The sequence below is a fragment of the Ictidomys tridecemlineatus genome, chromosome 15 (genome assembly GCF_052094955.1).
Source record: "Ictidomys tridecemlineatus isolate mIctTri1 chromosome 15, mIctTri1.hap1, whole genome shotgun sequence".
In the NCBI taxonomy this organism is placed as follows: domain Eukaryota; kingdom Metazoa; phylum Chordata; class Mammalia; order Rodentia; family Sciuridae; genus Ictidomys; species Ictidomys tridecemlineatus.
In genome coordinates this window covers 57,719,838-57,740,668 of record NC_135491.1, presented here as the reverse complement: position 1 = coordinate 57,740,668, position 20,831 = coordinate 57,719,838, and the positions used below count along the sequence as shown (strand labels likewise).

General features: G+C 64.6%; 1 protein-coding gene across 1 annotated transcript in view; it reads right to left on the bottom strand.

Annotated features, from left to right (window-relative positions):
• Positions 1-14,513: 14,513 nt before the first annotated feature.
• The window catches only part of Crispld2 (cysteine rich secretory protein LCCL domain containing 2), a 48,218-nt gene continuing 41,900 nt past the window's right edge, over positions 14,514-20,831 (bottom strand). The window contains exon 15 of the mRNA XM_013362907.4: positions 14,514-16,304. Within this exon, the coding sequence (XP_013218361.3) occupies positions 16,250-16,304 (55 nt within the window). The 3' untranslated portion in view covers positions 14,514-16,249. The remainder of the gene's footprint in view (positions 16,305-20,831) is intronic.

The window sequence follows — 20,831 nt, the reverse complement described above, 5'->3', positions numbered from 1 at the left end:
GGCTCCAGGGGGGAGGAGGGCTCCAGGGGGGGAGGAGGGCTCCAGGGGGGGAGGAGGGCTCCAGGGGGGAGGAGGAGGGCTCCAGAGGGGAGGAGGGCTCCAGGGGGGGAGGAGGGCTGGGAGGGAGGGCTCCAGGGGGGGGGAGGAGGGCTCCAGGGGGGAGGAGGGCTCCAGGGGGGGAGGAGGGCTCCAGGGGGGAGGAGGGCTGGGGGGGAGGGCTCCAGGGGGGAGGAGGGCTCCAGGGGGGGAGGAGGGCTGGGGGGGAGGGCTCCAGGGGGGAGGAGGGCTCCTTTGTTCAAGGACTGGGTCAGCTTTTGGAAGTGGAAATGGGATTCCCTGCAGGACGCAGGCTTTGCTCCCCAGCCAGGCCTCCCTTCACAGCCCCCGAGTCCTTTCCTAACTCTGTGGAGTCAGGGGGAGAGAGCAGCTTCCCTGAGCCAGGATCCAGGCACATGGGGTTGGGCCTGGAGGGGCTTGTGGGCCACTGGCAGGCACCAGGGCTGAGCTGGGACAGGCGAGCCCGCTGCTCCTGCGGCAGGGCCAGGGCAGGGCCAGGGCAGGGCCAGGGCAGGGCTGGGGGAGACCTTGCATTTTGCCGAGTAGGCGGGGAGGGGCTGCAGGGCTGCTCCGGCCTGCACAGGGGTCCTGTGGGGTGCGAGGTGAGTGGCCTCCTGGTTTGGCCAGAGTCCAGATCGACCCCATCTGGCCGGCTGGGCCATGGCTCCAGCCAGCTTAAACTCAGAGACGGGCCCCATGCCTCCCTGGTAAGTCTACCAGTTCATCTGGGCACCCCGTGGCCACCGGAAGAGAGGGGCTGGGGGCCAAGAAGGCAACTCAGGGTCAGCATGGCAGGGCCAGGCCGGCGGGCAGTGTTGGCCCCAGGGCCAAGCCAAGCACTGCAGGCCAGCCAGCACCAGGACCCTGACCAGACCTCAGAAGGGCCAGGCGGTGGGTGAGAGCTGCTTCCAGCCCCAGGGACCACAACAGAGCCCCTGAGGGCCGGAACGCCTGCCCTGGCTGTGGCCTCTGCCTCCCCAGGCCTCTGCCTCCCCAGGCCCCTGCTGTCCCAGGCCTCTGCTGTCCAAGGCCTCTGCTGTCCCAGGCCTCTGCCTCCCCAGGCCTCTGCCTCCCCAGGCCTCTGCCTGCCCCAGTCCTCTGCTGCTCCAGGCCTCTGCCTCCCGCGACCTCTGCCTCCCCAGGCCTCTGTCTCCCCAGGCCTCTGCCTCCCCAGGCCTCTGCCTCCCCAGGCCTCTGCCTCCCCAGGCCTCTGACTCCCCAGGCCTCTGCCGCCCCAGGCCCTGCCTCTTCACCCAGACGCCATACACCTGGCCGTAAGTGCCGCTCTCTCTCCCCTGAGCTCTTCCGGGGGGTTTTTAAAAATAAGCGACCCCTGTGTGCCCAGCACTGTGTCCAGGCTCCCAAGCTGCACTACCCCTTTAAGCACCACAGGTGTCCTTCAGATTGGGGATGTTAGCACGCACTGCTCCCTTCAGCCACTGGAGTGGCCGGTCTGCAGGCCACAGGACAGAGGAACAGCTGGAGGGCTCCCGGGCAGGTGCAGTGGGCATGGGTCTCTGGCTGCTGCAGGACCCGCCCGCAGAGTCCCTGAGTCCCTCTCACCCATGGGCTGCACATCCAGCTCTTCTTCCAGAGGTGGCCCCCAGATCCCTGGGGACACTCCCTCTTTCTGACGGATGATAGACCTGCTGGAGCCGGTCTGGGGCCAGCACGGCTCCTCCTGCTTTGGCTGGTAGCCCAGCTCCGGGCCAGGGTGGTGGACCAGCAGAGGTGGCCAAGCCCTGGGTCAGGCTCCTCTAGGCCAAAGGAGACACGGCCTCTCGTAGCTCCGCAGAGGCCTCGTCCCAAAGTCACCCTTTCAGAGTTGGCAGAGCCACCTGAGCCCTTGGCCCAGCGTCCTCCGTCCTGCAAGCCCGCCAGCTGAGGAGGAGGAGCTGGCCGTGAGCCCGGGGCTCCGAGCCCCACTCCTCACCTGTACAAGGAGCGGCCGTCCCTGGCCTCCAGGTGCTGCGCAGACCAGGCGAGATAACCGAGGGCCAGGGCTTGGGAAGGGCACCCGCGGCTCTGGGCACCTCACCGAGAGCCTGCGTGTCCAGGCGGGGGAGGGAGCGGGCAGGGGACCCGCAGTGTGAGCCCTGCCCTCCAGGGGTGTGGGTGCAGCCTGGGAGCCAACCAGACCAACAAGGCTGTAGGGAGGGCCGCTGGGCACAGGAGGGGACATCTGGAAGGTTCAGGGCAGGGCACAGGAGGGGACATCTGGAAGGTTCAGGGCAAGGCATGAGGGGAGCCACTGGAGGCCCGCGTGGGCAGTCCGCAGGCCACAGGACAGAGTCCCCGACAGAGGCACCAGCCGCCCCAGGATGGCCCCCTCCACTACAGGGACACTGAGCCCTGGAGGGAGGGACTTTCTGAGGGCACAGAGCTGGCACCTGGGGAGCTTGGTCTCCTGACCTGGGCAAAGGCCCAGAGGGACAGGGAGGTGGGTGGCAGGGTGGAGCCATGAGTCTGCAGAGGCCACCAGCACCTGGGTGTGGGGCCTGAGGGTCACCCTCCAGCCTGAAGGCGAGGGACGTGACAGGTGGGAGGGGCCACCCAGCAGCCTCCTCTGGGAGCCCTGCCTGCTCCCTGGCGACTCACAGGGCAGGGGAGCCGTTCCCTCTGGAGGGGCCGTGGCCTGTCCCCACCCCCAAGCGTCTGGAGCAGGACAGGATCACAGCCTCGAAGCAGCCCTCCCTGGTGCTGCCTGCAGCAGGGTCCGGCTCTCTGGGCCTGGAGCTGCTGTCGTGGTACGTGGCCAGCGCCCGACCCCTGCCTGTGGACCTGACCGGCTTGGCCTCCCTCGCGGGCCCCGCGCTGTCTACAGTCCACCTGCGTCCTGCAAACCCCAGCTGCAAAACTGCCCTGGAAAGCCCTGGTTTGCAGGCGCCCTCAGCTCTGCTGTGCCGAGGGGCCTGGCCACGGCAGCGGGGTCAGCGCAGACCTGAGGTGACCTCCGGCTCAGGGGCTCAGCTGAACGTCTTTGCTTGGGGGTGACAACTAGAACGTTCTCGGGCAGCCTGTGTCCCCGTCAGCAATGAAGTCGGTCTGGAGGGTCTGGGGAGCGTGGGTTTTAGAGCAGCTGGTTTAAACGGGAGCTGCCCCTGGCAGCTGGCCAGCTCAAAGTGTGCCCTGGTGGCTTCCCGCAGGGGCCCCAGGCGGGGCGCGACTTGAACGGTTCTGACTGTAAGGGGGTCCCTGGCCTTGTGAGGGCAGCCCTCATGGCCCCACTGCCCTGCGCACACCCACGGGAAGGAGAGGCCCGCGAGGGTCTGGACGTGGACACCCCCCAGGTGGACAGGGCGCCCTGGCATCAGGGCGCCGGGGCCCCTGCCAGAGCACGCCTGGATCGTGACCCTGGAAGTTCCTCTAAAGCACCCCCCGTCCCTCCCGAGGGAGAGAGTCGCAGCCTTTGGGACGGGGGTCCCCGGTGTTTCTCCTCGGATAACAAAGCAAAACCGGGTCCTCATGATTAAATTGGTTCTGGGGACAGGGACGGAGCCTTCGGTCACATTTCTAAGGCGCACAGGGCTGACAGCCGACCTCTCCCAAGGACCCTGTCCTGGTGACCAGGAAAGCCCGGGGAGGACCTGCAGCTTGTGCTCGAGCACACTGTGCTCGTTTTGGAGAGTGGACACTGTCCCAGCGTTGCTCTCCGACCCCTCCTGGGACGTGACCCTGGCTTGGTGGGACGCCTGTCCAGGGCTCTTGCCGTGGCTGGCTCGTGTCCCTTCAGCCGTGTGCATGACACGGGGCCTTGGAGAGAGGGATAACAGGTGTAGTGCCCCGTGTCCCCCACCTGCGCGTGTCCAGGGCGTGGACGGAGCAGGGCTGATGGAGGGAGGAAGGCCCTGCTTGGGTGGGGGTGGGTTCACATTATGGTGGCCCCACAGTTCGCTGTCCGCGGCCGTCCCCAGTGCTCTGCTGCCCCCTAGTGGAGGGAAGTTCTCTTTTGAGGACGTAAAGGGGCCCCCTCCAGGACCCAGGGTCAGGGGCCCATGTGTGCGCTCCCAGGAGGGGACCCACCCTGGGCCACTGCGCCTCAGGAGGAATGAGCTCAAGTCCTGGGCTCTCGTCTCCTGGGGGAGTGACGCTGACGTCCTTGGACGGGGAGGCTCTGCGCTTGCCTTTGGGCCTCGCGTACAGGGACAGAAGAGGGGTCCTCCTGACAGCCCTGCTGACCAGTCTGCCTGAGCCGCCCCAAGCACTGCCCAGGGCTGCGCCCAGGGCTGGACCCCTGCCTGAGGGGAGGGCTGTGCCGCGAGCCTTCTGCCTGGGGAGCCGCCAGCCCTGACTTGAACCGCCACCAGGGGCTGGGTGACCGAGGCGTCTCCCTGGACACTTCTGCAGGCCCCGGTCAGTCCCCATCCTCCTCCTGCAGACGAGGAGTGGGGGTGCCCGTGGCTGAGAGGTGCTGCTTCATCCCTGGGCAGCCGAGCACGGAGATGGCCACGGCCAAGGGGCTCCACAGCCTGGCACTCAGGAGAGCAAGAGCCACTTACGGCCGGGGACAAGATGGCTCTCGGGGACAGAGTGAGTCCGTTAAGGTGCCAGAGGCCAGGCTGGCCTGGCAGCAGGAACCAGAGCAGAAGCCTGGGCGGGCAGTCTCGGGCAGACCCCGGCGGGAGGACCACCGCTGATGGGCAGCTGCGCTTGGCCGAGGTGCAAAGCTGCCTGCTTGGGAGAGGGGCCTGCCCAGCCCGAGGCGTCATCCTTGGGTGGACGGACTTTAGGGTGGACGGACTTTAGGGTGGACATGCACCTTCCTCATCACGTTCCTCACATCACACGACACGTAGTAGGTCCATCCGCCAAAGACATGTCCACATGTAAGCCCTGAGACCTCGGGTGACCGCCTTTGTGTGACCAACTTAAGGATCTTGAGATCATCCTGGAGGGACGGGGCTGACGTCTAATGACAAGGGCCCCTACAAGGGACAGAGAGGAGAAAGCAGGAGATGTAACGAGAAGACAGGGATGGAGCCCGAGGCCACAAGCCAAGGCCCGCTGGAGCCGCCACAGCTGAGAGAGGAAGGAGGGACCTTCCCGGAGCCTCCAGAACGGGGATCCCTTTCTGTGTCTGAAGCCGCTGCTGGTGGTGATGCCACGGCGGCCGCAGAGGCTGAGACGTGGCACCAACGTCTGCGCCTCTCCCAGCCTCCCCCTCCCTCACTGGGACACGGACGCCCGCAGACATGGAGACATTCTGCGGGCACCACTTCACCTACAGGAGCACAGGCCACCAGCGCCGGCCTTTCTCCAAGGACGAGCTGAACTCCTGCATCCAACAGCAAAACGAAGGCTCCCGGCCGCTCCCGGGCCGAGCTTGGACTCTGTGGGTGGCCCCTGCGCGAGCAGGCAGGACGCGGGTTCCTGATGGGGCCGCCGGAGGTCTGGAGCCGCACAAGGCCCTGGACATGCTGGAGGGTGGCCTGGGCACAGGGACGTGTCCGGGAGGGAAGGGAGGACAGAGCCACTGTTCAAGGGGAGGGGAGGCCACCTGCGTGCCTCCCTCGGGGGCTGGGTGGCAGTGTGTGCTGTGGGCCCAGGTGTCCAGGGTCACGGGGACCCAGGGGCTGCTGCTGGGTCAACGCCTGCACTGGGCACGCCGGCTCTTCCTGACGTCTGCACAGCTGCTCTGCGTCCAGGGGAAGTGGCCGCGGCTGACGTCCCGGGAGCAGCTGGCGGGCTGGGCTCCAGGGCCATGTGGAGGTTTCAGGCCTGGGGGAACACTTACGTAACTGGCTCCAAGGGCGGTTGGACGATGGATGGTCAGGGGCCAAGATCCGACTGAGCGCTGCACAGCCGGCAGGGCGGGGCAGGCCGGCCCGGCAGCCCGGATCCTGTCGCGTCTTCAAGGTGCTTGGCAGGGCACTGGGCACCTGGCGGGGGCTCGGACGTGTGTTTATGGACATGCGTGAACGGGAATGGACGGGGCAGAGAGGGGTCAGCCAGCGGGGTAACCAGACCGGCAGGGGGCAGAACCCGGGGCAGCCCATCCGTGGGCTTCGTCCAGCTGGGGGTCTGCCGCAGGCTCCAGGGTGAGCGGCTGGCGGTCGGCAGGGTGGGCGGTGACAGCCACTGCACACGGGGTGCCCGGGGCACCCAGCCACCCAGCCCCTGCCAGCCTCAGGCTGAGGGAACCCACGTCCCCAAGGTGGCCCAGACGCTTAGTGGTGTCCCGTGCCCCCTGGGCGGCGGGCTGAACCTGGCTGGATGGACAGGTACTGGGCGGGGAAACCTCAGAGCCGGGGGCAGTCCTGGCGGCCTCTCATGGCCAGCAGGCCCCGGAAGTCACTGGACAGCCCTGTGCCTGCTCCCTTGCGGGCAGGCGGAGGGCAGTGATTGTAGGCCCCCTCCCCCCCCCCCGTGGAGCCTGACCGCTCAGGGACAGCGAGCCAGGGGCCACCGTCACCGCTGGGGCTGGTTCCTCTGTCCACCCTGCCTTATCTGAAGGAGGATGTCTCCCACGGCACGCGGTGGTCTGCTTGGCAGGTTTTCTTGGGAGAAAAGATTCTGTCGGACTCAAAAAGGAACTGACAACGAGCCGTTGGAATTCAGAACCCGAGGCACGGAGCTAGACTGGATAAACGCAGCAAGATGTCTCCTTCAGAGAGGGTCCCACGGCGAGGGCCCAGGCTGGAGGCAGTCACTGTGGCCACGAGGACGTCAAGCCAAGGGTCCAAATCCCGAAAACCCTCTCCACAAGGGGATGCATGAGTTTTCCTAGAGCTTTTTTCCCAGGTGTGGTTTCCTTGACTACATTCGCAACTGAACATCAATGAAAATCTAAGTAATGGAGTAAAAGAGAAGACGATCCTGTGTTCCCAGAGAACCTCTCTTAAATTCAGTGAATTTCCTTTCTTCTCTACATTGTATCTTATTTTTTCCACTAGGGACCAAGTTTTCTGTACATTTTAGAACAAAGATGCTTTCACATGGTGATGACACTCCGTATCTTTTCAAAACCTAATATGACAAAGAATTTTACTCCTAGCTCCCTCCCCAACTAGAGTTACCGTCCGTCCAGTTTCCTCTCCCCGAAGTCCCTGTGTCCCCCGTCAGGACTGCAGCCTCCTCTGACCCCGGTCCCTCCCACGGGGCCCCACCCAGTCTCCTGCTCCGGGGTGACCGACCCCTCTGGGCAGCCTGCCGGTCTTTACGGAGCCGTCCCCACCTCCAGCTGCTGCCGACTGCCACCGTGGCTCCCAGGTGCTCCCTGTACCCCGAGAGTGGGAATCGGGGCCTGCAGGAAGGACTGTGTCCCCGAGCTCAGCCACGGCACTTGCCAGGGAGGACTGAGGGCTGTGGCACCCGTGAGCTGTCAGGGCCGGTCACAATTCACACGGGGACTCGTCACTGTCTCTGTCCCAGCCTCGGTTGGAATCTGGGCCATGTGGCCCCTAGATGACTCATCTCTGCCCCCGTAGGGCTGTGGCATCTGCCAGCCCAGGAGCTGGGGCACGGCCACTCGGCCACTCGGCTGGGGGTCGGGCCCTTGGTGTAGGGATTCGGGCAGGGCTCCTCGGTGGCCTCTGGTCTCTGAGCGCTGCCTGAAGCCTCAGGCCGTCTGAAGTCCCTGCTCCTGGACGGAAGCCCAGCGGCCGCCCACGTCCCACCTGCAGTGGCCGCCCACTCCTCCCTGGAGATGGGAGTGTCCACGCCTCGGCCCAGCCAGGAAGGGCCGCCTGGGGCCCTTCGGAAAGGCAGCTGGCGAGGTGAGCTGAGGCCACAGAGCAGCCGGGAACTGGCAGCCCGGAACTCCCTGCCCCTGACCACAGTTTGGGTCAGGTCACCAAGTCCCTGGGCGCCTGCAGGACTCACAGGAAGGGCCACGCGGGGTGAGGCCCTGGGTGTGAGGTCACTGGAGCCGGCCACCTCTGCCGACCTCCCGGTCCTCCTGCTGCCCTGAGTGTCCCTCTGGGCAGGATCCGGCTCTGCTCTCCCTGGCCACCGACCTCCCGGTCCTCCTGCTCCTCTGGCCTTCGGCAAAACAACAGGAAGGAGAGCCCACCTGCCCTGAGGGAGGCGCAGGCCCCGCGGAGAGGCCTGGCCCTGGCTACTGGAGGGGCGCGTGTCCGCTCAGCGCTGCCGCTCCACCCAGCACTGGCCGCCTAACAAAGTGGCCAACCGTGGGCCATGGAGGCTCCTGGGGGTGACCAGGGTTCCAGTCTGGGGCCCAGGGTGGCCGGTCCCTACCTGCAGGTCTGCAAGGCTCTGGTGGCTCTGGCAGGCGGAGGGTGCGTGGTGGGCAGAGGGAGGGCAGGGGTCCCGTCTCCCCAGACTGGGATGCCCAGCACTGGCCACAGCCTGTGGTCCCGGTGGGGCTGGGTGCAGTCTCTGACGCTTGCTGTGGGTCAGGGCAGCCGTGCAAGCCAGGCCTGTGTCCCAGGATGACCACCCCATCCACAAAGCGGGGCTGGGTCCATGGATGGCCTGGCCAGGGTCTTGGCAATGACTTAGTTCTCACCTGACAGGTGGACGCAGGACTTCCTGTGCCCCGGAGGGCTCTGCAGGCCGAGCCCCACCTCCCTGCAGATAAGGCCTCCCGACCACAATCCAGCTGCGCCATGTTTGTCACCTGTCAGAGGAGAGGGGTCCGGGGAAAGGACAGAGTGGAAGGAGGACAGGCGGTCAGTGGACGGTGGACAGTGGAGGGGTGGGAGGGTGGACAGTGTCTCTAGAGCACCCAGCAAGGCAGGGAGACGCTGGGCTGGGGCTGTCACCTGTGGGGGTTGGCCCCGGGAGGGCTCCCACCCTGGCCCTCTCCGGTGGACACCCCTTCAGGACCTCCGGCCCTCCCCTTGGCAGCTCCAGGCAGCTCCCGGGTGTTGGGGCCCAGGCAGGCTGTCACACAGCGCCCACCTCGCAGGCCCAGGTGTCCCCTGGCTGCTGGCTGGAGGTGGCAGTGGTCCCTCCTCTCCCGGGCCTCCTCCCCTCAGCAGTGACAGGTGGCACAGGTGACTGCCCCCACCGCCCGGAGCTCATCCCCTGCAGGTTCAGGGGGAGCAGGAGGACCGGGGGAGGCTCTGCCTCAGAAGGCCACCAGGGTCACATCACCAAGCCGGCCAAGGCATCCCTGGGCAGGGAGCTGGCCTGGCCAGTCAGTCCCTTACCTCGGTGGCAGGTGGAGGCAGGAGTCCTCAGGACCAGCGCGTGTCCTGCGATAGCTCACGGCTGTGATTTCACGTTGTCCGGCTCTGGCCTGCCTGTCCACCACGCCAGAGGTCACCCAACCCGTGGTCCCGAGAGGAGTCCAAACCCCGCTTCCTGGGGTCAAGGCACGGGCACGTCCCACGGTGCCCTGGCTGCCGGGGCAGGGTGAGCGCCAGGTCCTCCAGGTGTCTACACGCCAGGCTCTGCTCTGGGACTGGGCCCCTGACCTCGGGCATCTGGTTTGAGGCTTCTGCTCCCCCGTTCTCAGGCCTGGAGGGGCCAGGACAGACGTCCCGCCTGCTGCTCTGGAGATCCGCCCCTTTCCTCCTGCCGCGGCTCCTCCACGGTCCCCTCTAGAGCGGGAAGACCCCCCAGTAAGCGCGGGGGCTCCTCGGGGGGACGGCTGACTGCAGGGCTGGCCAGGGCGGCCAGGGGCACCTCGCTCTGACAGCAGGCCAGGAAGTGCCCGGGAAGCATGGGACCCCGTCAGCAGCACCTGAAGCCAGTGGATGGGTCCCCGTGTGCAGCCTGGGACAATCCAGGGTAAAGGGTGGCCCCCTGAGTAAAGGAGAGGGCGGAGCCCATGCCTCGCAGCGAGGGTGCACAGGTCCTGCCTTCACATCTGCGTCCGCCTGTGCCCACGAGTGTGGGTGGGTGGCCGCGTACACTGGGGGCAGGTGAGCTCCCTGCAGCGCCATGCCACTAGCGAGCACAGAGGGGCCCAGGATCCGTACTCTGTCCTGGCAGCTAGCACGAGCTGCTTCCTTCTGGCAAGATTCAGAGAGGATCAAAGCGGCGGGCGGAGGTCTCACGGGGAGCAGGGCGCCTGCCAGGCTCAGCGCGGCTCTCCTCAAGACGATGGCGGCATCTGGGCCTCCTTAGCCGCGTGGCCGGACACCAGCGGGGCCTCCCCATCTGACGCAGGAGAAGGACACAGCGTCCCCCCATCTGACTCTCATCATGAAGAACTTGGACAACCCGTGAGGCTGCTCTGCAAGCATCTGCCATTGATCTAGAAAGAATGTCAACAGCAGAAAGGGGGGATGCGCTCACTCCAGATTCGGGGACCTCGGAGGGGCGTGGAATGGCATGTGGCACAGCTCAAGGTCTCCCCTGCCATGAGGACGTTGGGGGATGGGGTGGCACCGAGCCAGGCCTGCGCGCCCAGCAGGGGCTCTCTGAGTTGTCCCCTCAGTGCGGGGAGGTCCTCTCCCCAGGAGCACACACCCGAGGACAAGGACCAAAGGTCTCCAGGCTCTGCACGTCACAGACACGGAAGGGATTCCGTGACCAAGGGTGGGATGCAAAGCTCATCTCCGGGGAATCAGAAGGGCGCGTGGGGACCCATTGCTGTCCTCCCAACTCGGAAGTCACGTGAGGTCGGACAGTTAGGGAACAGAGTGTCTGCAAGTCACAACGCCTCTGTCCCTGCCCTTCGGCTGTGGCCGCCTTCCCCAAGGGAGACGCCAGGAGGGACAGGGCTGAAGCCGGGGCCCAGGAGACCGTGAGTGAGCACAAAGCCGTGGGCCCATGACACAACGTGGTAGGACGGGTGACAATGGCATGGTGACCTGCGGCCCCACAACTGTGTCACCTGGTCTGACGGCACGGCACCCTCCGACGTGGTGAGGAAGCCGGGGCCCACTGGACACAGGCTGGCCACCCGTCCGAGGGCCGGAGACCTCAATCGAGGAGGGAGGGTCTGCCCAGGGCCGCGTCTCCGGGTCCTCTCTGGGCCTCTGAGGAGGAAGATTTATGAGGAAGATTTCGGGGTTTCAGACCTCGGGGGGCTGGAAAGGCCCAGGCCCCAGGGTGTGCCAGCCCAGGGAGAGGACCCGCGGGCCCAGGAGGAGGACGGCCAGGCCACTGCTGGCCCCAGGGACGTGCGCGCCTCTCTCCTTGGGCGGGAACGTGTCCCACACGTGACGTCCTCCTGGAGCCTAGAATGTGACCTCATCCTGGAAGCAGGGTCTTGGCCCTGTGACTGGTTAAGGTTCTCGGGGTGAGATGATCCTGGGATTTAGGGCGGTCAGTCCCAACTCCAGCGACGTGTCCTGATAAGAAGGGAAAGGACAGCGGCCAGGGGGAGAGGGCCCGGCGGAGACGGGAGCAGAGGCCGAAGAGGCAGGAGAGGCCTCCCCAGAGCTCGAGGGTGGACGTCCCCACCCCACCTTGGTTTTGGACCCCTGGCCTCCAGAACAGTGAGAGGGACACTTCCTGTTGTCTCAGGCCACCAGATTCATGGTCACTTGTCCCAGTAGCCCTAAGGATTGAGACCCTGCCATAGGTTCTCGGTCAGACCACCCTGGGCCCACCCAGGGCCCTTGCTCACCTGGAGCCCCTCAGGTGGCAGCCGCGTCCCCTGGCAGGGTCACTCGATCCCCCTCCCCAGCTCCCTTGCAGCTAGGAGCAGCCGAGGGGCCGCTCTGACCACAGGGGCCAGTGCAAATTAACTGGCCGAGACTTTTAGAAAACCGTGGCTCTGCGTTTTCCCCAAAGTTGTAGCCTCGGGGGTTCCGCGTCCCGTGATGGCCAGGTGGCCTCCGTCAGACCAGCCTCTGCTCGGCGTAAAAGGCAGCCACCTACGGTCCCTGAGAGCAACTCGGCCGGCAGAAACGGGGGTGTCAACCCCGAGAGAAGGGGCGACACCCTGAGTCCCCAGTTGGTGCCACAGGGGCTTGGCTAAGTGTCCGTCAGAGCCCCTGGTCCCAAGGACCGGGTCACAGCAGTGAGGCTGCGGAAGGAGAGTTCATGGCCTACGGTTTGGGTGAGCGTCCCCCAGAGGTCTACCTGCGGGGGCTCGTCCCCAGCCGAGGTTCCACTCAGGTGGTGGGGACTTCAGCAGGTGGGACCTGGGGAAGTGAGCCCGGCCATCACCGGGGCCCCAGCCCTTCCCCGCAGCCCTCTGTGTCCTTCCAACATGGCATTCTGCCTCGCCACGGGCCCTAGCAATGGGACCAGTCCACGTGGCCTGAAACCTCCAAAAACCTGAGCAAAAGGAACTCTTCATGAGTGGGTTATCTCAGGTCCTTTGTCACAGTGGCGCAGAACTGATGGACACTTAGAAACCGAGGCTCCCGTGGGCCAGCCCTGCCCTCAGCCCTGGCTGCCCCCTGGGCCGGATGGCAGGCGGGCTCCACGTGGTCCAGCCAGGTGACAGCTAGCACAGGGGCTGGAGCAGCGGCCACTGCCATGGAACAGGATTCAGGGCTTGGACCCAGCCCACTCAGTGTCCTGCTGAAGCAGAACCACGGCGAGTCTCAAACGTCCAAGAGGCCCCCGAGCATCGCCCGCACCTGCGTCGTGAGGGCCAGCAGCCGCGGCCTCCCGCTCCACAGCGACGTCATGGTGGGGAGGGGCCTGAGCTGGTTATTAGTGGGGTCCTTGAGAAGTTTGCTGCCGCTGCTCAAGAGAAGGGGCCACCAGACCCCGGAGGACCCAGAGACAGAATCAGCTCTCGGGCCCTACCCTGAGGCGCCGGGAGGTATCTTCCAAAGAGGTCGTTTTAAAAATGGACCCTACGGGAACCCTGGAGCGCAGAGAGGGACGGAGAGATGGACGGAGAGAGGGACAGAGTTCAGCAGCCGCCTCTGGCCCCTCACCAGGTGCCCCTTCCTGACTGGTCGGAGGCGCAGCGTGGGGCGGAGCCTGGAGGCTGGGACTCGGCGCTGCCCTGCACTGCCCGACCCCACGGCACTGCCCCGTGCTGCCCCGACCCCACGTGGCTGCTGTCACCTGCCGACAGTGCGCTCCCGACTGCCACTTTGACACACACTTGAATTTGCCTCCGGGAAACAGCAAGTCACCAAAAGACGTGAGACGTCACACTCAGTGCCAGGTGGTGGCACCTGGCATAGGTGAACTCCTTTTCCTGCTTTCCTGAGTCAGGCTGTGGGGACACCGCTGGGGCTGGTGACAGGGGGTGGGGGATGTCCTTCAGAGTGTGGCTCTCCCTGATGTGGTGGACTGAAGGCAGGCAGTAGGTGCCAGCGAGGTGCGGTGCCCCTGGAGCCGGCTGGGCATGAGGGCCAGGAGCTGGTTTGGGTGAGGACGCTGCCAGTCCACTTGGCCGCGGTGAAGGGAAGAGCAATGTCACTGATATTTCACAACCCAGGCCCTTGGCCGCCAAATGTGTTTTTAAGAGCCTGAGACTTCGGAAGCCCCGAGGCTGTCCAGGGCTGTCCAGGGCAGGCTTGGGGCAGGAGAGGGAGGGCGGAGGTTCAAAACCCAACCACCACCCAGGAAGGGGCGGGTCTGGAGCCCTCCGCAGCCTCTGAGGGTGTGGGGGCTTGTCCCCAGAGGGACGCCGCCATGGCGCCTGAGAATCTGCACCTGTGGCCAGGCCCAGGGAGGCTGCCCGGGGCCACAGGAGACCTCTGCAGGGCTGAGCCGCCCGTCCTCTGCAGCCCGGGCTCCTGGCCAGTGAGAACAGCGGGTCCCAGTGCCGGGCCTTGCGCACGTGGCTCAGCCCCTCTCGCCCTCCTGCAGGGACCCTCCACCCCAGGAGGAGTTCTCGCCAAAGGCGCCCCTGCTGGTAAGAGGCAGAGGTGACCAGGGACGCCCAGGCCTGGCTCCCTGTCCCTCAGTCACCTTGGAGGGCCCTCTGCTGGGGGGTGTCACCCAGGTGCAGTGGCACTCAGCCCTGAGAGGAATTCTGTCACCTCCTCCTGGGACACCTGTACAGCTCTCAGGGCTGAAGGTCCTGGGGTCCTGGGGCAGGACGCCCCTCCCAGAGGCAGGAGGCAGGCGGGGGCCGTCTCTGGGCTGTGAAGGTCTCTGTCATGGGCCGATCACGTTCTCTCCAAATGTCCCCTAGGGGGCCCCGGCCCCCAAGGTGACTGCACCTGGACTGGGCCTTTAAGGAGCAGTTAAGGTGACATGGGTCACAGGGTGGGCAGAGAGAGGGAGAAAGGCCACGGAGGACAGAGAAGGTGGCCACCTGCAAACCCAGGCCTGGCGGCACCCTGACCTTCGGCCTCCAGGACGGTGAAGATGGACTGTGAGTTCAAGTCCCCCCCAGGCAGTGGGACGTGGTGAGGTGGAGACCACAGGAACCTGAGCCCGTCCACTGGGACCTGGGGTGCAGCGCCGGCACCTCCAGGAGCCTCCGGGAGGCAGCCGCAGGCCCTGCCCAGAGTCTGCACTTTGGCAAACCGCAGTCCAGGGGGGTCTCGGCGGGGCTCGGGGACAGAAGAGCAGCTGGGCACAGCCCCCAGGAACTGGCGCACCTGGACCGCGGAGGGCTGCAAGGGGTCATGGACGTGTATTGATCAGACTCGTCCCTGAAGTGGGACACAGGCGACTTAGAAATCAAACCAGTTTTATTGAAATAACAGCAACAACACCGTGGCCCGTGTTCACGCAAAGCACAGAAAACATTCACAATGAACTTTTGTACACAGGAAGTAGTAAAATACATCGTTTTTCATAGAAAAAAGCACACACGTCAACTGCGGGCTGCGTGAGCCTACAGATAATAGGGGGCCCGCTGCCCTCGGAGCACAGGGGGCGAGGGTCTGAAGCCAGTGCAGACGTTTGTGGGGCAGGAGGCCCAGCGATGCCCTGGCTGGCACCGTCTCCCGGGCACGGCTGTGCGGAAGGCACCGGGCACTGCTGACCGCAGGCAGAGGTGGTCCCTGGTCACAGGGGCTTATCCTTTGTGTCCTATTCCCATTTTCTGGGGAAGGAAATGGTTCCAGTTTCAAATGGTCCCGGGGAAGAAGACGGCCAGGTGTGGCCCCAGGAGGACACTCCTCCGGTTGGAGGCTGCCCAGGAGGGGAGGGGGCCCAGGGCTGTGGGGCCCGTCACACTGGAAGCCTCCATTCCCGGGGGGGACACCCCAGAAGCCAACCACAGGGTCCCCCAGGAGTGTCCAAGACCCAGCCAGCAATCCGACTGTCCTGCAGCGGTGACCCCGCCACAGCCAGCGGGCAGGGCGCACCTTGCATTGCGAGGTCCCCAGGTGCCAGGTGGGATCTAGGCTTCTACCCAACAGGCTGACAGCCCCCTCCCTGCGCCACGTGGGGTGGAAGGGTTGGCACCCACAAGGGCAGAGGGAGACAGGGGCCAGGTGCCGCGCGTCCCAGGACGCGCCCCACAGAAACTGGAAAGGAGGCACCTCCGGGCCCTGCCGTCCCTCTGCTGTCCACGGCCGGGTGGGGTCGCGGCCACAGGCAGAGCCGCTAACCTCGGTGAGGAATGTGCCCAGGAATCCGTTCCTCCCCTGCTGACCTATTTTTTAATAGGTCAGTGAAGATGGGGGCCGGCCTGTCGCACGGTCATTTAAGAAGTGGCGCCCAGCCTGGAGCTCAGAGAAGTGGCCCGCGGGACTGCCTGCCAGAGAGAGCCCCGAGGCCAGCCAGGGGCGGTGCAGGCCGGGCAGAGGGGAGGGAGGGTCCTGGTCATCAGTCCTCAACGAGACCAAAGGTCACAGCGGAAAACAGACAGGCCACAGGGAGGAGGCAGCGAGGACACAGACCTCTGGGCCCCGAGGTCTCAGGCACCAGCACTGCTGAGCTCAGCCCCCAGGACTGCGGGCCGCGGGCGCCTCCAGGGCCAGCCGCAGGCTCCCACCTGCCCAGCGCTCTTGTCTGACCAGCAAACACTAAGCCCACCTTCCTCCACGTCAGGGACGGACTGTGCTTTTTTATTTTTAAATAACTACTTTATACCCCGTTTCCCAGACTCCCTGCACCTGCTCCCTGACCGCCCCACGCCCCCCACCTCCGTCTCCAGCTCTGGACCCTCTTCTCCCTAGAGCTCAGGGTCCTCCCCTCCACCTTGGCACTGACCCCTAGAGGGGGAGAGGCCCAGTGGAGGCCCAGGCCCGAGAGCTGAGCAGACAGCCCCGGAGGCCTGGCTCCAGAGGGGTCCCACGTCACCCTGGCCAAGGCCACGGAGGGCGTGGCCCTGAACGCCATCCACAGAAGCTCCCTGACTCTCGGCAGTCCCACCCCACCCGACCCCAGACGACAAAGTCAAAACCAAAGCAAAACCGCGAAGCCCTGCTGCAGACGCCCGTGTCCCGGTGGTGAGCGGTCACTGCCTGACGGCAAAGATCCGGAAGGCCTTCCCGTCCCCGGGCGAGCTCAGGCTGAAAGAGAAGGGAGAGGGTGTCACTGAGGGAGCGGGCGGGCAGGAGAGCCATGGGCTCCGCAGAGCAGGCCCACAGGGGGACGAGCGACGAGGGACACCCCTTGCGGCCCGGATGAGTCAGGACCTGGCAGGCCCCGCTTCCTGTGCAGAGGAGCCCAGCCCGAATCTAGGTCAGGGCTGGAGTGCTTCAGCCCAACTCGGGATCCTTGTGGCCCAGCACGGGCAGGGCTCTCCCCAGGACCCCGCTCCGTGTCTGCCACACCTTCCACCAGATCACGGCCACCTGAAGGACAGGCTCTTAGGACGGTAGGAGAAGGCACAGGCTCTGAACAGGCTCCCGCCAGGGCCTCAGCCTAGTGCACCTCCTTCCCCTGGGTAGGCTGTCCTCCAAGGAGGACCCCAAGGAGGACACCCAGGCACCAAGAAACCCTGTGGCCAGGCCAAGGTCACACGGCCAGGCCAAGGTCACACGGCAGAGTCGCGCCCTGCGGCCAGCCCGACCTGCTCACCAGCTTATGGAAGTCTAAGCTGCTGTGCGGGCGCGAGTCTCCAGTCTCCAAAGGCCTAACAGGGTCGTGCTCCTCTGACCTGCAGGTGGACCCCGCGGGGAGAACTGCCAGGGTCAGGTCCTCCCGACTCGCGGGCCGGGAGTCGTGGGCACAGGCGGCTCTGGTCGGCGCCCTGAACCACCCTGACGAGGGGCCACGCAGGCACCGCCCAGATGAGCGGCTGCCAGCCCAGGGCCGGACACCTGGCCTGGCCCGCCTGGCTCCCCGTTAGATGCCTGTCCACCCTGGAGGAGGAGTAGGGGGCAGTGTGCCGCCACCACTGCCACCCAGGGCTGCCTGCGCAGGGTCGGTCCCCTCCTGCCCTGGGCCGGCGGCTCAGGCCCACTCCTGTGAGGCTCGGGGGAAGGCCGCCCGCCCGCCCGCCCGCGTGATGGCTTGCTGGTCTGGTAAAGCACACCCCGGCAGCCTGACCGCCAAGTCCGGCCACCCCGATGTCTGGGGGAAGGGAAACGGCCACAGCCCCTCTGCACGTGAGGAGACTGAACGACTTTCTTAGGAGCCACCAACAGTTTTTGACACAGGCGTTAAAAGTCCTTCAGCCCGCTCTGAACTCAGCAACTTGCCACCATTTACCAGCGTTGACCGAGAACCTGCTACGGGCCAGGAGCTGAGCTCAGTGCTGGGGGACTGGGTCCACAGGACTGACGGGTTCTTGCTTCATGGAGCCCACAGTCTGGCGAGGGGAGAAAAGCAGTAAATACAGGTAAGGAACAATTCCAGAGAGAGACCACCCTGCGGGGAAACGGCACCGATCAGCTCGGGGAGCAGGGCCACTTCAGGAGGAAGCTTCCCGGTTCAGTGACGTTGGGGTTTAGAGCCACGTGACCAGGGGATCTAGCCACAAGCTCATACAGGAGTTGAGGGGCCCAGAACTGGATGACAGCAGATGCAAAGGTCCAGGGGCAGGAGTGGTTCAGTGTGTTCCCAGAGTAAAGGGAGGGCCAGCTGGAAGAGCAGAGACCGGGCAGCCCAAGACGTGGGCAGGGGCAGCTGGGACCTCATGTGGCAGGGGTGGGCTTCGTTCCCACGCTGTGGAAAGCCACTGAGGAGCGGTCTCGCTGCAGAGGAGCACGTGACATCAGGAGGCGCTTGGTGGCCGTGGTCACTCTGCTGGTGGGAAGTCTGCCAGGAGAGCGCAGGAAGTGCTCGCGCTTGTGCAAAGATGTTCTTTCCGGTTTGTTCATCACAACAAGGAAAGACAAACCACCCCGTCACCACGTCGGTGAGCAAGGACACCCAGAGTGGTTTGTGCACGGGTCACCGTGTCACCGAGGAGACCGCAGGACAGTGCAGCGGGCTTGGAAAGCCACCTTCGCTCTCAGCGGCCACTCAAGGGCGTGGCCCCTTCTTGGAACAAGTCTTGTGTGTGAGCAAAACGTCACCCGGTCACGGTGGCTGTGCTGGGTGTGGGCTGTCAGTCCCGCTCAGGAGTGGCGGGGGAGGGGGATGAGGGTCGTGAAGGCCAGGGCCAGGGGTGGACGCCAGGGGCCCTGTGAGAGAGCAGCCTGGACACTGGCTTCCTGCCCCCAGCGTTCTGGATCCTGACCAGGGAAGAGCTGGCCACCGGGGACCACGACATGAGAGGAGGACAGCAGGCACAGAGTGGCGCAGCCTGTGAAGGACGGGTCAGGAGTGTCCAGGAGGTGGCCGCTGCCTATGGCCAGTGTCAAAAGGACAGCAGGAGGGGCACACCTGGCTTCCCAGAGGGCAAAGTCCCTCTTGTTCTTCAGGATCAGCCGGACACGTCTATAGGCACAGACACGTGCCTCCGTCCACACGCCGTGGTGAGCATGTGGACTCCTCCTTCCTGTAAGGGATCCCAGCCTCGTCTCCGAGAGCCTCGGACCTCTGCTGAGGGGACAGCAAGTCGGCGGGACAGGTGCCACCCCGCTGGCAGGGCCTGGTGCTCCCTGTCTTGGAGCCTCAGTTTCCCGTCTGTGAACAGTTCCTCAAGGTGCTCCCTCCTCGGGACGTGAGCAGAGCCAGCTCTCCAGAGGCAGCGGGACAGCGACTGGCATGTAGCAGGTGCTCAGCAGCCAAGAGCCACAGAGTCCCACGTCCCTGGGCCTGTGCTGTCCAGGGGAGGACAAGCCCGCACATGGCGGGCACCCACGAATGATCCTGAAGCCCCAGGCCCCAGGCACTGACGCGCAGGCTGTTGGAGGAAGGAAGTTCAGCACCAGGTGCCTCCCCCCAGCTCTGCTTTGGCTTTTAGGTGTGCACTGCTCCAAACGCTCAGGGCAAGCTATAAACCGGCCGTAGACAGACAGGGCACTGCGGGACCTTCAGGGACCCTGGGTTTCTGTTCTCTGCCTGACTGTTTAAATAACAGCACACGTTTCCTTTACAACAAAAGACTTTCTGTAGTCGTAAATGGACGGAGTGGCTTTATCTTGTTTATGTCACGTGGTGCTGAGGATGGGACCCAGCGCCTCACTCAGGCCAGTGCTCTGCCACGGAGCTGCAGCCCAGCCCTACCACAAGCATTTTTAAAGACAGAAGCACCTGCAGCGGCATCCAGTGCACTGGCTCCTCCTGGGGAGGGTCTGAGCGGACGGAGGGAGCAGGGCATGCTGGGTAAGAGCCCGGGAGCCCTGGGCAGCCTGGGTCAGGCCCAGCTCTGCCCTTGCTGCCTGCGTGACCTGGGGCAAGTTGCTTAACCACTTTTCTCCCCTTTTCTTTCTTTTTTTGGGGATGTGGGTACTGGGGATTGAACTCAGGGGCACTGGACCACTGAGCCACATCCCAGCCCTATTTGAATTTTATTTAGAGACGGGGTCTCACTGACTGGCTTAGCCCCTCGCTGGTTGCTGAGGCTGGCTTTGAACTCGCGGTCCTCCTGCCTCAGCCTCCTGAGCCACTGGGATTCGGTGTGCACCACCAACCACCTGCCCCGGCTTCCCTTTCCTTTGTAATAAGATGTGGACAGTGGCAGCCCCGCCCACAGGGCCCCCGGGGGTCAGATGTGCAGGAGGGGGCCCCAGCCTGGCCCTGCTGGCACCGAAGCCGTGGGCCCATCAGACCTGGAAATAGTGGCTCGGTGGCTTTTGCTTCTCAAATTCCTAGAAACAGATTTGAGTCGCCCAGCCTTTGAGATGCCCAGAGCCAGGCTGTCCGCCGGTCATGGGTGGCCGCTGGACTAAGCGGCAGGTCTGCACTACGAGGTGGGCACGGACCAGGTCTCCGACATCTGAACAGAAGATGCAGGTCTCTTTCTGTTTTTTTGGAGGTGCTGGGGACCGAACCCAGGGCCTTGCGAGGTTTCTTGTTGGTGACTTTTCTCCTGGTTACGTATCAATACGAGAAGGTGATGGGCAGATGGAGGAACTAAAATGTACCCGCGCTCTTCTCTCTGTCACCTCCCACAGGGTCATCAGCAACTTTAGAATCCAGTGTGTGGCTCACGGTTCACATGTGCTGGCCCTGCACAGTGGACACCAGTCCTTTGAAGAGAGGCACTTCTGTCCCTTCTGTTCCCTGTTATGTCCCCCGGGCACAGAGGGGCTCACCAGTCAGACAAAGCCCAGCCCATACACCTGGGCACACTGGTTAGGTTTTTAAAGACCGCATGACCAAGGACGCCGTCACTGTTGGTGCGTTTCCCAATCTCCCTTGAAATCTGTCTTTAAAAATGGCCCTGGTCTGGGCTGGGGATGTGGCTCAAGCGGTAGCGCGCTTGCCTGGCACGCGTGCGGCCCAGGTTCGATCCTCAGCACCACATACCAACAAAGATGTTGTGTCCGCCGAGAACTAAAAAAATAAATATTAAAATTTTCTCTCTCTCTTAAAAAAAAAAAGGTCCTTTGGGGCTGGGGATGTGGCTCAAGCGGTAGCGCGCTCGCCTGGCACGCGTGCAGCCCGGGTTCGATCCTCAGCACCACATACCAATAAAGATGTTGTGTCCGCCGAGAACTAAAAAATAAATATTAAAAATTAAAAAAAAAAAAAAAAGGTCC